Raw genomic sequence first — 18,050 nt, forward strand, 5'->3', positions numbered from 1 at the left:
AAGTATTGCCCACAAGATCATATGCTGCAACGTCCTGCCTATCGGCGAATACTTCAGCTTCAACCACAACAACACAAGAGCACACAACAGATTTAAACTTAATATTAACGGCTCCAAACTTGACTGTAAAAAATATGACTTCAGTAACCGAGTTGTCGAAGTGTGGAACTCATTACTCCAAAGTGTCATCCCCAAACCCCCAACATTTTACCCTTAGATTATCCACGGTTGACCTTTCGAGATTCCTAAGAGGTCAGTAAGGGGCGTGCATAAGTGTTCTATTCTTTCATTGATATGTTTTATTCCTATATCTTCTCTTCTTAGATATATTTTACTATGAGTATATCCTCTATAACCTTCATTATGTATTTTACTACCGTATGTGTATACCCACTAAAACCCTCATTGTGTATTGGCAAAATCAATCAATCAATCAAATCAATCAAAGGGACGTGCATAAGTGCACTAGCCCGGTCCCGTCCTATTTTCTCTCCTATATCATATCTACTATTATTCTATTCTAATCCTCTTATACTACTCTCATAATAGCCTTCTATTCTTTAATTGATATATTCTATTCCTAATTTTTCACTTCTATTCTTTCTCTAATATATTTTACTCGAATATAACCTCTATAACCTTCATTGTATATTGGACTAACTAACTAACTAACTAACTAACTAACTAACTAACTAACTAACTAACTAACTAACTAACTAACTAACTAACTAACTAACTAAAGGGTTTTATCATCTCAGCCCCGGGAGAGGTGAAAGCAGTCTCAGCTGTTTTTCTGTCGGAAATTACATGGCAGGGGGAAAAGTGGGGGAGCCAGACGCGCGTGGAGTGGAAGATAGAAAGGCTGAATCTCCGCACAGGAGCCAAAGCAACTCACGTTGTAAGTGTGGAAACTCTTCCCCACCGCGGTGGCCAGGTAGAACTCGCGGTGGCGCCGGTGGTAGCGCAGCACGTGGGGCAGGTGGTTGCAGTGGAGGCCGAGCACGCGGAAGCCGGCAAAGAGCCCGCTGCTTCTGCCGGCCTCCTCCGACTCAACGGTAGCGGCAGCCAACATCTCCAACACCATCCAACAAACCTCTCCAACCGCGTTTTTCTTTAAAAAAAATAAAAAATAGGACTTCCGAAAATGCTCCCGGCTACTTCCGGCGCGTTCTCAGCTAATTCCGTACACAAAAGCGGCTCGGCTTCCTTCGCTGATTTGGTTCAGGGTCACCCTAGTTCCGCTTGGTGTGTAGTCCGCCTCTTCCAAATGGTGGGAGCGGGCAGGTTTGCTTTCTTTCTGGTTTGTAGGCGCACTCCTTTCATGTAGTCTTTAAGGCAGAGGTCCCCAAACTTGGCAACTTTAAGACTTGTGGACTTCAACTTCAACTATGCTGGCTGGAGAATTCTGGGAGTTGAAGTCCACAAGTCTTAAAAGTTGCCAAGTTTGGGGACCTCTGCTTTAAGGGGTTTGTATTCCGAATAAACGTGCAACCCAGGTCTACGGATTAATGAGCAAACGCAGAATACTAATAATAATTGCTAATAATTGCAATTATTTCACACGTTTGTATAGCAGCCTCCATTAAAGAATTTTCTGAAAACGAACTCCACCAAATTCAGTCTTAAGTACTGTACTGTATTCATATATCAGCAATAAAATCCCAAGTTGTACTCAAATAATGTATCGCTTAACTGTAGCCAGAGTGAGGCTATTGTGATTGTACGATGTCTCACTTTTTATTTATTTTTGTTAAGTACATACTGTATTGATAGTATACAAAGAAATAACACTATATATACTGCTCAAAAAAATAAAGGGAACACTCAAATAACACATCCTAGATCTGAATGAATGAAATATTCTCATTTAATACTTTGTACAAAGTTGAATGTGCACAACAGCATGTGAAATTGATTGTCAATCAGTGTTGCTTCTTAAGTGGACAGTTTGATTTCACAGAAGTTTGATTTACTTGGAGTTATATTGTGTTGTTTAAGTGTTCCTTAAATTTTTTTGAGCAGTGTACATGATATTAGTATCTATACATCTCCACCCCGTACCCACAGAGTTGGGCTTCTCCAGGTCCCGTCAACTAGACAATGTCGCTTGGCGGGGCCCAGGAGAAGAGCCTTCTCTGTGGAGGCCCTGGTCCTCTGGAATCAGCTGCCCCCAGAGATTCGTACTGCTCCCACCCTCTTCGCCTTCTGTAAGAGTCTGAAGACTCATCTATGCCGCCAGGCTTGGGCCATTAGACTCTAGCCCCTGGCCAACGAGTGTAGATATGCCTATTGTTCAAATGGGAATAAGTGATTTTTAAATTTATTACGATTTTTAGAACAATTAGTTAAATTAATTGGATTTTTAGATAGATAGATAGATAGATAGATAGATAGATAGATAGATAGATAGATAGAAACTTAGGACAGGGACAATAGGCACGCAGGTGTACTTATGCACATCCCTCTCTCCATCAACTCCATCACTTATTGATGCCATTGCTGGTCCCAATTGTCATTAAGTAGATTACTGTATCTATAGGTAGAACTATTCTCTAATGTAGTACACAGAAGCATGAAGCAATATACAGTTCCCACTTTGTACTACTCAATTTTGATACACAAAATGTTTAACAGAATCATTGACAACTGGGATTGTTGTTAAGTGATACAATTATAAACTCTGATGTCACATGACTACATCACTTAGCAATCACAATCCTGGAGGTCCAAGTTGCCATTGTAACTCCAAGAAGTGAAGGTCATTAAGAAAAAACAGTGGGAGACCAAGGTAAGGAGTGTGTGTGTGTGGGGGGGGGGTGTAGGTTGCAGGAGAGTAGAGGAGGCTTAGTTCAAGTAGCCCACAAGTTGGAGGCCAGAGGAAGTGAAGGTTGAGGCATGGTGCAAATATAGAAATGCGAGAATGTGTAAATGGTGTTGCAGGGCATAAGCACAGAAAGACAAGTGGATAGTACAGTGCAAGGCAGAGAAGGGGATGTGTGTGAGTGTGTGTGTGTGTGTGTGTGTGTGTAGCACAGTGAGACATGAATGCTGGAAGACTGCAGGAACTTATTAGAGCAACCTGTGACTTTCCCTGCTGCCCTCCCCATTGATTTTGCTTGAGTTGAGCTAGGGAGCTAGAGAAGGTCCCAAATGGTGACCAGCTCTTTTGCCAGAACTAAAATATATTCACCCATGTGCTTTTTTTCCTTACGTCAAACTTATTTGTACTCTGCTACCATTGGAGGGTAAGAAATATTACAATGCAAAAAGGGATTGTGAAAAGCAATGTGATGGGTGTGGATTCAGTACTATCAATATGCTAATGGTTTTTACTGTCCAGTTACTTATTAAATTATTATTATTTATTAAATTTGTATGCCGCCCCTCTCCGTAGACTCGGGTCGGCTAGTTGTGTCCGACTCTAAGTAATGACGCCCATCTCCATTCTTAGCTGAGAAAGCAGCGTTGTCCAAGGACAGTTCTGTAGTCATGTGTCTAGCAGGTGTTAAGATATTCATGAACTGGGAGAGGCCATAGTAACAAGGTCAGTCAATGGGAGCTAACCACTTCTGAGTCAGTGCAAAGAATTGAAACTGAAAACTTAAGGCTGGGCATGGGTCGGTCTGCACTCTCCACCCTCTACTCTCGGTGCTTGTCTGCTCTGCTGAAATGAAATGATATAAGATGATATAAGCCATAGCTTCATCATGCTTTTTCTGATCTCCAGCTGCAAAAACCTGGGGTGGATTTACTACCATATACCACAGCTCCTTAGCTTTCAGGAAACATTCCATCTTTTCAGCCCAGATTATATAGTTCTTCTGTCCAAAACGAGGCACAGAGCTTTCCTTAAATTCAACAGCAGCCATCCTGCAATCTCTACATTGTTTCTTTCTAAAGGCAGGCACTCTCTTCTGCTTAATTTACAATGCAGTTTTTCTGTGTGCTCTGGGCCAGTGTTCCCTCTAATTTTTTGGGGGGGTGGGCGGAAAAGTATAGTGTCTGAGCGGCAGTCCCTTCGGGACTGGGCGGCACAGAAATAATAGATAGATAGATAGATAGATAGATAGATAGATAGATAGATAGATAGATAGGATAGATAAACAAACAAACAAACAAACAAACAAACAAAAAACCCACCCTGTTTTGCCTCAGAGAATTTCAAAATAAAATACTGTACTGTGTGTCTATAACAGTAAGCTCCTAATAGGGCAACTCTATCAATATCAAAATGCCACTTAAATAGTTGAGTTAGTTTCAAACTAGATTTTGATTTTCTTTCTCTCTTCCTTACTCCCATTCTTTTTCTTTCTCTTTTCCTTCCTCTCTTTTTTCTATCTGTTTCTCTCTCTTCCTCTCTCTCTCCTTCCCTCTCACTCTTTCCCTCTCGGCTTCTGGACAAGTTTGGAAAACTCTGAGTTGATGATGATTTTTAAGTGAGCGATTGCTCACTGCTCAACTTAGAGGGAACTATGCTCTGGGCCCATAACCTATTAAAGTTTGTTGCAGAAAAGTCAATAATTTGAAGCACACAAAAATGACTGATTCAGATGGATTCATTAACTTCTTTATATACAAGAATATTGATGAAGTAAATTTTACAATACCAATATAGATTCTTCTTCAAGCATTTACAGATAGCAGAGTACAGTTTCATTTCAGCAGCAGACAAGCACAGAGTGTAGAGACAGCCAGGCGGACTGAGCCATGCCAACCTTAAGATTTCAGTTTCAATTCTCTGCACAGACTCAGAAGTGGTTAGCTCCCAATGATTGACTTAGTTGCTATGCCCATTCATTGGCTAACCTTGTTAACATGGTTCTTCCAGTTCACGAATATCTGAACATCATCATGGTGATACTCAATCTTATTTATTCATTATTTATTTACTTATTCATAATTTGTATAGTTGCCCATCTCACAGAAAAGTGATTCTACAGAGCAGGCAATCAAAAAAGATAAAATCAAATTTTTCTAGCTTAATAAGCCTTTTCAATTGCCACATTAGGAAACAACTAGATATTAAGTAATGAGATTTCAGAAATAGGAACAACATTCTTGGTTGGATTTTATGATCTATCTTAAAAGTAATAGATAATAACCTGGAATATTTATTATGTGTAATAAATTTTCACATGTATGCTGTCTGACTTTTTATGTAAATGGTAAGATGTATTTTCTATATTATGTATCTATGTATGTGTGTGTATATATGTATGTATGAATGGTGTCAGTGCAGCTACCTGATATTGTAAAAGAAAAAAATAACCAAACTAACAAAATAATTTCTGGCATTAGACACCCTCCCTCAAACAAACAAACAAAAGTTACAGTTAATTTCTCTTGTTCTGCTGGATTAGAATTAGTGTAAACATCAGCACATAAATACATTCATTCATTCATTCATTCATTCATTCATTCATTCATTCATTCATTCATTCATACTTCTATACCGCCCAATCTTGAAGGAGTCAGGGTGGTTTACAACAATATAAATTACAAACAACAATAAAAAGAAGTAAAAAATACAATCTAAGTTCTAAAACCCTAATTAAAACTCATAGTAGAACAACACAACAATATGCGTACTTGCCATTCATACAGATTCATACAACTGGTCAAGTTAGTTGTTGATTTAGGGTCCCCAGGCCTGCCAGAATAGCCAGGTCTTTGTGGCCTTATGGGAAACCAGCAGGCTGGGGGCAGTATGGACATCAGGGAGGAGTTGCAATAATCAAGACGGGAGGTGATGAGGGCCTGAGCGACTGTGCACAGAGCCTCTTGGTCCAAATAGGGCCGTAGCTGGTACACCGGGCGTACCTGGGCAAAGGTCCCCCTGGCCACAGCCGAGAGATGGTGATCAAGAATCAGCTGTGGGTCCAGGAGGACACCCAAGTTGCGGACCCTATCTAAGGGGATCAATGTTTCTCCCTCCAGCACAATGGGCAGACAGATTGAATAGTAGGCTGTACTATTTCCTTAGGAGGAAATACCCACAGCCACTTGGTCTTGTCTGGGTTGAGCTTGAGTCTGTTGATCCCCATCCAGACCCTTATAGCTTCCAGGCACCGTCACATCACATCCACTGCTTGACGGAATTGGCATGGGGTGGAGATGTATAACTGGGTATCATCACCATGCTGATGATACCCCATGCCGTTGGATGATCTCACCCAGCAGCTTCATGTAGATGTTAAATAGTAGGGGGGAGAGAACTGACCCCTGCAGCACCCCACAAAGAAGAGGCGGAGGAGTGGATCTCTGCCACCCCACTAACACCAACTGCGAGTGACCGGACAGATAGGAGAACCACTGTAGAATGGTGCTTCCCACTCCCAATCCCTTCAGCCGTTGCAGAAGTATAGCATGGTCAATGGTATCAAAGGTCGCTAAGAGGTTGAGAAGCACCAAGATAGAGGAGTGTCCCCTATCCCCGGCCCGCCAGAGATCACCCATCAGTGCGACCAAAGTGGTTTCTGTGCTGTGACCAGTCCTGAAACCAGACTGAAAGGAGTCCAGATAATCAGCTTCATCCAAGGACTGCCAGAGCTGGAGTGCCACCACCTTCTCAACAACCTTACCCAAAAAGGGCAGGTTGGAGACTGGCCTATAGTTCTTCAATTCAGCTGGATCCAGGGACGGTTTTTTGAAGAGAGGTCACACAACCACCTCCTTCAAAGTCTGTGTGAATGATCCCTCCCTCAAGGAAGTGTTAATCAATGCCTGGATCCAGCCAGGTGTGACCTCCTGACTGGCCGAGACCAGCCAGGAGGGGCATGGGTCCAGTAGGCAGGTGGAAGAACTCACAGCTCCCATGGTCTTGTCCACTTCCTCAGGGGTTATTAGGTCAAACTCTTCCCAAATGATGGAACTAAGACCTGACCCTGTTGCCTCGGTCTGAATTGCCCAATTGGAGTCCAGATCATTCTGAATTTGAGCAACTTTATCTGCAACAAACTGAACAAATTCCTCAGCTCTACCCGCAAGGGTTCCACCAGTTCCACCTTATTCAGGAGGGAACAGGTCACCCTAAACACCCTGGGCGAGAATCTGCCGATGCAATAAGGGCAGTAACGTGCAGACTTTGGTGCCTCAATTGTCACAAGGTAAGTCTTAATATAGGCTCTTACCCATATTTGGTTGGACTCAAGACTTACTGGCTCTCCATGCTTGCTCTAGGTGTTTCTTCTGGCACTTCTTAACACTTCTAGCACTAGAATAAGAGATCGTTTCATAACATGGATTGGAGTAAGTTTGTGTCTGCTGCTATAATAAATTTTGAGCATATTTTGTTTAATATCCTTAACCTCCTTCAAGTCATTTTAATGACATATGCATATCTCACTCTAATTCCTTCCAGCCTGTTGTAATGTTCATATTGCACCAGTATACATTGCAAAACAATGAAGTTAGTTTTGTCTGTAAAAGAAAACAATAGCTGTTGTGAGCCACCACGAGTCTTCGGAGAGGGGCGGCATACAAATCTAATAAATAAATTAAATAAATAAATAAAATATCTGCTTAATGTGAACATCTCTATTTTCTTCTGTTATCTCATACCTCTTTTTAATTTAATATTTATTTTAATGCATACACAACTTTGCTTACTACAAATGTAATATTGTTATACATATATACATATATTAGACTTGAAGAATGCTTTTATTAGGAAGCTGAATTGCAGTAAATGAAACAGTGTACAGTGTTCCCTCGATTTCCGCGGGGGATGCGTTCCGAGACCGCCCGCGAAAGTCGAATTTCCGCGAAGTAGAGATGCGGCAGTAAATACACTATTTTTGGCTATGAACAGTATCCCAAGCCTTCCCTTAACACTTTAACCCCCTAAACTGCAATTTCTCATTCCCTTAGCAACCATTCAGATTATTACTCACCATGTTTATTTATTAAAGTTTATTAAAAAAATATTTATTAAAGGCGGACAAAAGTTTGGCGATGACGTATGACATCATTGGGTGGGAAAAACCCTGGTATAGGGAAAAAAACCACAAAATATTTTTTAATTAATATTTTTGAAAAACCGTGATATAGCTGTTTCGCGAAGTTTGAACCCGCGAAAATCGAGGGACCACTGTAATTATAAAAAGCCTTTGTGAAGAACTCCTGAAGGATCTCTTTAAAAGGAATAGTCAGCTAAACAGTAAATATAATTCAATTTAACTAAATATATAGATAGTCCTCAACTTATAACCAGGAATTCAGTGATCATTCACTTACAATGGTTGCTTCTTTCTCTCTGTTCCTCAAATCACATGATTGCATTTTTTATCTTTGGCGACTGGCTCCCTTTTACAATTGTTTGCAGCATCCCATGGTCACATGACCATGATTGCGAACTTTTTCTGCCCATTTATTTACTTTTGGTTTCCTGCAAAAATGCCCATTGGGGAAAATTGATTTGCTTAATTACCTTGATTTGCTTAATTACCTTGGCATTAGCTTAATGACCATTGCAAAAGAAAGTCAAAAATCAGGTCTTGTCACATACCTCGATTTACAACCACAATGACGGTAAATCTGGACTCAATTACAATTTACAGTAGTAAACCGAGGACTTCTTGCAACGTGACATCTATATGGCACAGATCCTCATATGGACTCTCTGAGCAGTATTTTTAGTCCATGTGACAAACAGTATTACCTAATCTCTATTCTTGAATTACCGTATTCACAATGTTAATTAATGTAGAACTGCATCAGACTGTGGCCTATGGGCCAGCTAATTATTGGGCTGAGTGTTCTGGACCATGCTAAATCCAGCATGGAATATGAGCAAGCTAATATGATATGACTACATTCAATAACAACAAATTCTGTTGAACAACAAAAAGAAAGAATAATTTTATTCTACTGCTCTGGAACTTTCTGCATTTAGTTTTAATGGACAATCCCAAGTTCTACAATTATGTAGAAGAGAGAAAAAAACCTGTCTGCATTATCCATACTAGGCAAGTTCTTGCAACTCTCCATAGTATCGTTCCTTACTCAACTTTCCTCTAAATGTTTTTTTTAAGACAAATTTGCTGTACAGATTGTTCTCAACTTATGTCCAAAATTGAGATCAAAATTTTGGTCACTAAATGATGTGATTATTAAGCAAGTCGTTGTATGAATGGATCCAGTGAATCAGAACAATTTTTACCACAATAGCTCAGCAGATCACATGATTATTAAGTGAATCATGAGGTTACAAAGCAAATGTGGCTTTCCCCATTGACTTTACTTGTCAGAAGACAGCTGTGAAAGTTGGAAATTATGATTGTGTGGCTGGCTGCAAGACACTGCAACCAGTCTTAAATGTGAGCCAAGTGCTCAAATTGTGACCTTGTTGTTGGTACAATACAGTGTTCCCCCAATTTTCGCGGGTTTGAACTTCGTGAATAGCCTATACCACGGTTTTTCAAAAAATATTAATTAAAAATACTTTGCAGGTTTTTTTCTATACCATGGTTTTTCCCGCCCGATGACATCATACGTCATCGCCAAACTTATTTATTTTGCAAATAAATAACAAAAAATAATTATTGTTAATAAATAATTATGTTTATAAATATCAGGATCACTAAGTGTCTTATTCAATGGTGAGTACCAGTAATAATGGTGTAAATGGTTGTTAAGGGAATGGGAAATGGTAATTTAGGGGTTTAAAGTGTTAAGGATGGCTTGTGATACCGTCCATAGCCAAAAATGGTGTATTTACTTCCGCATCTCTACTTTGCGGAAATTCAACTTTTGCAGGCGGTCTCGGAACGCATCCCCCATGAAAATCGAGGGAACACTGTATACCAAAGATGGATTATAAACCACTTTTTCCAATGCCACCATAATCTCTAACCCTCATTAAACAAATAGTTGTATGTCTAGGAGAATTCCCCAGGTTCCATGCGGGGTTTGTCTGAGCTGTGCAACACCATGAATAAACCAGCAGACTCTAAATTATACAGCAGGTAATCAAAGTATTTATTGTATTAGGTGGTTTTGGGACATACATGTATGTTAAAAGGTTCATACAAAATAAATTAATATCATTAAAAATAAACTTTGTAAAAAAATATAAATTTGTTTAAACATGGTTCAGCAACGATTTAGATCCAATTGAAGATTCTGTATGATGTATAGGAGTTCCACATTTCTATGAGTTCCTGAAGTACATAAGTTGTGTTTGAATTACTTGGTATATGGTTACAATTTGTCCATCCATAAGTCTGAGGTCCATTAACCTATGAGTCAGAAATCACATATTTCTAAGTATGACTTGCAAGTTACATGAGTCACATAAGCCCTGTGTTTTCTAAAAACAGGAAAAAGAAACTACTATATATCTATTTTTAGTTGAATCTAGTTGTGTCTGTTCACATGAAGCTGCTATATCTTCATTCCATTAAGAATTACTAACACAATTGTGTCATGAATTTGATTTAGTCTATAGATCTGAAAATTTGATTAATATTTTGCCAGTTAGGTGAACCTTACATGCTTCTGTTCCTGAATCCATGAAACTTTTCTGACAATTTTATTAAATTTCAGCTGACCTTAACTGTGGATAGCAATAGCACTTAGACTTACATACCAATTCATAGTGCTTAACAGTCCTGCCTAAGCAGTTTACAGAGTCAGCATATTGCCTCCAATAATCTAGGTCCTCATTGGACCAACCTCCGAAAGATGGAAGGCTGGTTCAATCTTGAGCTGGTGAGAATTGAACTACTGGCAGTTGGCAGAATTAGCCTGCAATACTACATTCTAACTACTGCCTATCACAGCTCTTGATTTCATGGCCCTTTAGTTTGGTCTAGGCGCTGGAGTGGATCATTAATTTTCCCAAGGGGCCACATGAGAAGCTGGGAGCGTTGTGGAGGGTCAAACTAACAGGGTTGTAAAATTTCATCAGCATGCACCCATGAACACAAATAAGTAAACTGAAAAAAATAGCAATCACCTTCAAAATAAAAACAATGCAGTTACCGTATTTTTTGGACTATAAGAGGTACTAAGATTTCACAGCCCCCAGGAGCACTCTGCAGGCCTCCCAAACCCTCTTTGCAAAAAAAGGGATATGCAGAGGTTTTGGGAGACCTGCAGAGTGCTTCTGAGGGCTAGGGGAAGGCAAAAATGCCCCAATATTTGCGAAAAATGGGCCTTTTTAAAAGAAAAAAATGTCTTTCCCCAGGAGCACTCTGCAGGCTTCCCAAACCCTCTGCACATCATTTTTGCAAAAAAACAGGCCCATTTTTGGGACATGGGTGCGGCTTTGGGAGGCCAAAAATGGCTCTATTTGGTGTATGACGCACCAACATTTCCCTCCTCTTTGGGGGTGGGTGGGGAGGAAGGTAAACCATATTTTTCGGTGTATAATACACACCTTTTTTCTCCCTAAAAGTGGCTGATAATTTGAATACATCTTAAACTGTGAATGTAGCTTTTTCTCAGCCCTATCTAACTGCTAACCATCTTCCCAGCTCTTACCTTGCAGGCTCTTTCATTGTTTCTCTCTGCGAAGAATGTTTTCCAAGCCCTAAGTCTTTGCAGGGTTTTTTCCATTGCTCTAACTTGCTCCTAATAAGTTTCTTTCCAACCTTAACCAGGTGCTAACAACTTTCCCAGCTCTTGCCACTTGCAAGCTCTTCATTGCTACTCTCTGTGAAGAAGAATGTTTTCCAAGCCTTAAGTCTTTGCAGGTTTTTTCCCCATTGCTCTACTTGCTCCAGCTGTTTCTTTCCAGGTGCTAATGATGTTCCCAGCTCTTACTGGCTTGCAAGCTCCTCCACTGTTACTCTAGCAGAATAAAGGTTTTTTTAAGCCCTTAACCAGGGGACAAAATAATATGCTGAAGCTGACCAAATTAAGGACGGTAGCCAAATGAGTAAGCAGATTCTTTTCCCTATTTTCTTCCCCCAAAACTATGGTGCGTCTTATACTCTGAAAAATACGGTATTTTGAATATATACTCTGAAAAATACGATACATTGCATGCATGCAGTACACTTTATATTTGATTTCTAGTTTCAGATTAACATCACACAGACAGCACAGTGACAACCAAAGCATCAGATGTGGCCCATAAAATGCTCAGGTCTGGTCTAGTGGTTAAAACACCAGGCTAGAAAGTGTGAGACCATGCATTCAAAATCCTGCCTAGGGCATGAAAGGCAGCTGGGTAACTTTGGACCAGTCATTCTCTCTCAGCTCAACCCACCTCACAGGGTTATTGTTATGAGGAAAATAAGAGGAGAAAAGTGTATTGGATATGTTTTCTGCCTTGAACTTTGTAAAAAAAAAAAAATCTGGATACAAATAAATTCATACAGCTTTTTTGCCCATAGAGAAAAGTCATTTGCCTCTGCTATTTTTGTGACAGATTTTTCAAACTCTTCTTTGTAACCTATAAGGCTGAAATTCTAGGGAGGGGAAGCTATTCCCAACTTAGTACCAACCAGGCTTGACCTAACAAAGTAAGCCAGATGCTGCCTATTTAAGTATACTGCTCAAAAAAAATAAAGGGAACACTTAAACAACAGAATATAACTCCAAGTAAATCAAACTTCTGTGAAATCAAACTGTCCACTTAGGAAGCAACACTGACTGACAATCAATTTCATGTTGTTGTTAGCACATTGCCTACATCCCCTGTCCTATAGTCTCTCCTATATCTCCTATATCTTCTCTTCTATCTATCATCTATCTATTATATCTCTTTTATCTCTTATATTTTCTGCTATTCTCTCGTTATATTTTACTCCTATATTTCTCTTCTATACTCTCTTTGATACATTCTACTCGTATATATCCTCTATAACCTTCATTGTGTATTGGACAAAACAAACAAACAAATAAATAAAGTATTCAATGAGATATTTCATTCCTTCAGATCTAGGGTGTGTTATTTGAATGTTCCCTTTATTTATTTATTTTGAGCAGTGTATATTTTAAACTTTCTCTCATTAACCCTCACATGGATTATCTGCCTTAAGAAAACCTCTAAATTCTCTAACCAACACTACACATTAACTGGATATATCGGTAGAAACATACTAAGGACTTGGTTGCTATACACGTAGTCAAAACTTTCCCCTCTCTGATATAAAATGTCCAAGTCGAATTCTGCAATGGTAACAGAGTTAGTTAGTTAGTTTGTTTGTTTATTTATTTAGTTAGTTAGTCCAATACACAATACACAATGAAGCTTGTAGAGATATAGTAGAGAAGATACAGTATATGACATATACCGCAGGAGAGACTATAGGAGAGGGGACGGAAGGCACTCTAGTGCGCTTATGTACGCCCCTTACTGACCGACCTCTTAGGAATCTGGAGAGCTTGACTCTCTTCAAGGGAGGCAAGGCATTTTTACACCTTGACCCAAGGCATTATTTGCTAGGCAGTGAGCCCTACTCTTCCACAGGCAACATAAGCGAGTATCAAGACATTGCTAAGATCCATGCCTATCTCTCCCCCACCTCCAAATCCTCAAAGCAAGCATGTAGAGCAAGGATCCCCAAACTTGGCAACTTTAAGACTTCTGGACTTCAAGTCCCTGGCTGGAGAATTCTGGGACTTGTAGTCCACAAGTCTTAAAGTTGCCAAGTTTGAAGACCTTTGATGTAGAACAGTGTTTCCCAACCTTGGCAACTTGAAGATATCTGGACTTCAACTCCCAGAATTCCCCAGCCAGCATTTGAAGTCGAAATATCTTCAAGTTTCCAAGTTGGGAAACACTGATGTAGAGGATGGTACAGCCTTCTCCCCGCCCTGGTAATTTGCGGCATTTGCGGACCTCGTTTAGATTTAGATAGCAAACCTTATCTGGAAGCCGAACCGGAGTGGATTCAGCTTTGAAACCCGCGGATCAAGTTCTCTTGTGTCCTTACCCCAAGTATTTCTTTCTGGCAGCGAGATCAAGGCTTGCAGATCGGACTGTGTCGCAACTAAGCGACAATCGCTGTTAAACAAGAAGTTTCAGTCTTGTTTAACAGTCTCATCGGAAGGGCGGGTCCCCGGTTCGTAAGCATTATTCGGAAACCTCGTAAGCCGGCTTCCCGCGGATTATTATTTTTTTGACACCCTCCCTCCTCTTTGACAGACCGGTTTGTTTTTATTTGTTTTTCTGTTTTACCTCGGAGTTGCCGGGGCAGTTAACGTCCAGGATGCGCTTCGTGTACTTGAAGGTTTCCGGTACGTTGTTGTCTTTGGTGAAGTAGTAGATACAACGCAATAACAGAGCCTCGGACTTTCCGGGAAGGAAGAAGAGGGCAAAGTTTGAAAAAGGATCACTAACTAAAGCCATGGCATCCCTGTAGACTATTGGCTGAGGACTGGCTGCCCATCTTCCCCTCCCTTGCAGTCTCCTCCAATGGGCGCCCAATTTCCTCAGCGCATTAGAGGTGCGACAGAGCATTTGAAAAAAGGTGGGGTTAAAAATTGGACTACTGTATAGCGAAGGTGAGAGCTCCACGTGAATTCACTCCCTAGTTAGATCCAGGTAAGGTTTAGGATCTTGCCAATTATGTAGAGCAGTGTTTCCCAACCTTGGCAACTTGAAGATATTGGGACTTCAACTCCCAGAATTCCCCAGCCAGCATTCGCTGGCTGGGGAATTCTGGGAGTTGAAGTCCAGATATCTGCAAGTTGCCAAGGTTGGGAAACACTAATGTAGAGCACTGAGGAAAAAAATCTATGGATTAATGCGGGATAAGGATGCTCCGAACTTTGCAGTCGTCGCACTCTCCTTCTTTGGAAAATGTTTAAAATAATAATAATAATTTTTAATTTAGTTTTAATTTGCTTTGAGCGTTTCTGTGCGGCTTTAGGAATCGGGCGATGTGAAAAACGGTTTGGATACTGCTAGTAGCCTATGGAGTTAGGACCACCTGTAACTTATTTTTCTTCCAAATATTATATCTACTTAAAAGGAAGAATCCTTTTAATCCTATTATTATATTATAAACCTTGTTAACTATCAAGACACTTTTTTTCTACTATGTATTATTAATAGTCTGTGATTTGTGTGTGTTTGTGTGTACCAGTCTAGTCATAGAAAAAAGTGACAATGAAGGTTATCTAACATGTACAATTTACAGTGTTTAGAAGGCTGCAAAGAGAACATCTAAAACATGCAATAATGGATTTGTGTTGTGGCTAGTTAGTCCCTTAAACATGTTTAAATTGTTTTTTCCAAGTAACATAAAATCTTACCTCTGTTATACAACAATTCTTAACATTTGCCTAGAGAGGAATAATAAAATAATGTGATATACATACACTTAAGCAAGAGAGTTGAGTATTGAAAGGAAAAAGTTACTAGGCACATAATTATACAGTATACCAAAATATTCAGGGATTCTTTAATTAATTAAGGAATTTTATAATATGTTATAAATAATTGCGAACAATATTTTAAGTGAAATGAAAGTATTAATAATCATTTATCAACACTGTTTCTGCAATGTGCACATTTAAAAATGGTTTTTCTACTATGTATTCTTAATAGTCTGTGATTTGTGTGTGTTTGTGTGTACCAGTCTAGTCATAGAAAAAAGTGACAATGAAGGTTAACTAACATATACAATTTACAGTGTTTAGAAGGCTGCAAAGAGAACACCTAAAACATGCAATAATGGATTTGTGTTGTGGCTGGTTAGTCCCTTAAGCATGTTTAAATTGTTTTTTCCAAGTAACATAAAATCTTACCTGTGTTAAATTCTTAATATTTTCCTAGAGAGGAAGAATAAAATAATGTGATATACATACACTTAAGCAAGAGAGTTGAGTATTGAAAGGAAAAAGTTACTAGGCACATAATTATATACCAAAATATTCAGGGATTCTTTAATTAATTAAGGAATTTTATAATATGTTATAAATAATTGCGAACAATATTTTAAGTGAAATGAAAGTATTAATAATCATTTATCAACATTGTTTCTGCAATGTGCACCTTTAAAAACAGTTTTCTAGATCTAATTTTCCTCTTTCTTTTGGGAAATTCATACCGATTTATGTATGGATTTAAGTATGGTGTGCATACACTAATTTATAACTGAAGCCCAATGCCCAAGAAAATTATGATTCAGTTAAAATCACATGAAAGAGAGTGGAATAAAACAAACCTTTTTCAACATCTCGGCAATAGTTTTCTAAAGGAAATTAAAGAAGAAAATAATGTGTTTGGTTAACATTTTTTGGGGAGATATTGTCAGTAAAAACTGCTAGGAATGCTTTACTTGAAAAAGTTCTTGTAGAGGTAAAATGAATATTTTTTAAAAAAATGCAGTCACCCTAAAGCTGATGTTCTACTTTAAAATAAGCCTTTTGAATTTCAATGAGGTTTCAAACAGCAGTGCTTAAGACTGTCAGAATAAACTATTCCTTATTAGGACAAGTTTGGTTTAAAATTATTAAAAATTTAATGTACTAAGACATAAGAACTTTTGACTCTTCACTATTTATTAAAAATAAATATATTTTCATTTTTGCTAGAAAATCCAGCATAGCCTGAATTGTAACATGATGGTGAAACTATTTCCATTTGATGATACCACTTAGATTTTATTAAGGCGTTTACTCTTAGAAAATCTATCATTGATTTCAACTATTGCAGACACTATCTAATTAGCTGTATGTATACATTCTATCCTTATTCCCAACAGTGCCATACCTGTAGAACATTTTGATAGCTTGTTCTAATAGCTGTATGGTCACATCTAGTGAAATTATAAGTTCCCACAACAGAAGAATAAAAGGCTAATTGAGCCAAGCCAGTGCAATGCAGAAGAAAAATCACTTTGGAAGTTACTGTAAGAAAGAGGAAAAAGAAACAAACATTAAAAGCAATAGCAATAAAGTTTTCTAGAAATAAAAGAATGAAGCAATAATGTTCCCATTCTCAAAATATGAGAAAATCAAATCCATTCATTTACCCATGATGTCTCTTAGGAATATCAGTTTGTTTCTGATTTCTCTGCAGTAGGATCTCCCTATATATTTACCTTTTTGCCTATGGGTACTCCCCATTTTCAAGGTTATAGTGGTATTGGATGTCTCATCATCTGAAAATAAATAATTCATAAGTAGTGCATTTTCCATTACTAATTTCCCTAGAAACAGGTAAAACAGATACACAAATAACACTGGATCCTAAGGACTGGCTTTTAAATGGGGGTGGTTTTTTCAGACAGGAATTATATGAATTATGCTATAAATTATGAAAATAAAGAATTTCCTGGATTATAATGTACAGAGCTGAAATGGCAAGGGGGGGGGAGAGGACCTTTCAAAAGCACCCAATTCATTTTGAATTTCAACTTTAAAAATTACACACACACACACACACACACACACACACACACACACACACACACACATATATATAGCCACTGAGGCTAACTTTTCAAATTTTTCCAATTGTTTTGAATTAGGGAGGAAAAGCTGTCATTATCAAACATGTTGGGGGTCCCCCCCATTTTTTTCTACATGTAGCTAGCTATATGTGAGGGGTCCCTGGTGCGCTCTGAACTTTCTTGCAGGTGTTTTATTACTCCAACTGGGTAACATCATTAGTGCTAGTAAGCAGTGATGATGTTACCTAGTTTGGGTAATGAGATGTCTGAAAGAAAGCCCAGAGAGCACCAGGGACCCCTCATTTCATCCCCAAGCCACAAATACTGTCCTTTTACTTTAAATTATGTTTAAATGATCATTTCCATATCATATTTGCAGTTATTCAAGAAATAAGATTATAACTGGACATTCTCACTAGGTGGTGCTGTCACACTTCACGACACAGTTGAATGACGTGAATGTGATGAAAGAAAATGATTTTCTTTCATGCCATCTAGTTTTGTAATCATCCTTGGTAAAGCTTTGCTAGAAACGTAAAAGAGGCAAGCACTATTTTGTACATTTAGTTGTCAGGGTTTCAATTAACATCTGAGACATAAATCAGAGTCCAGATCTTGACCTTCTTCCAAGTTCCAATTTATTGACAGAGTCATGTTGGTTACGAACTGTAGTCCAGTGTTTCCCAACCTTGGCAA

General features: G+C 38.8%; 1 protein-coding gene across 2 annotated transcripts in view; it reads right to left on the reverse strand.

Annotated features, from left to right (window-relative positions):
• The window catches only part of WDR36 (WD repeat domain 36), a 51,596-nt gene extending 37,214 nt beyond the window's left edge, over positions 1 to 14,382 (reverse strand). The window contains exons 1-2 of one of the 2 annotated variants that reach the window (XM_070742945.1): positions 14,132 to 14,378; positions 896 to 1,111 (exon numbers count right to left, since the gene is read on the reverse strand). In XM_070742945.1, the coding sequence (XP_070599046.1) occupies positions 896 to 1,111; positions 14,132 to 14,302 (387 nt within the window). In that variant the 5' untranslated portion in view covers positions 14,303 to 14,378. Of the gene's footprint in view, positions 1 to 895; positions 1,112 to 14,131 lie in introns of both variants that reach the window. The other variant, XM_070742944.1, reaches the window with a different exon arrangement.
• Between the last annotated feature and the right edge of the window lie 3,668 nt (positions 14,383 to 18,050).

This window comes from Erythrolamprus reginae, chromosome 2, assembly GCF_031021105.1.
Source record: "Erythrolamprus reginae isolate rEryReg1 chromosome 2, rEryReg1.hap1, whole genome shotgun sequence".
NCBI classification, from domain to species: Eukaryota; Metazoa; Chordata; class Lepidosauria; order Squamata; family Dipsadidae; genus Erythrolamprus; species Erythrolamprus reginae.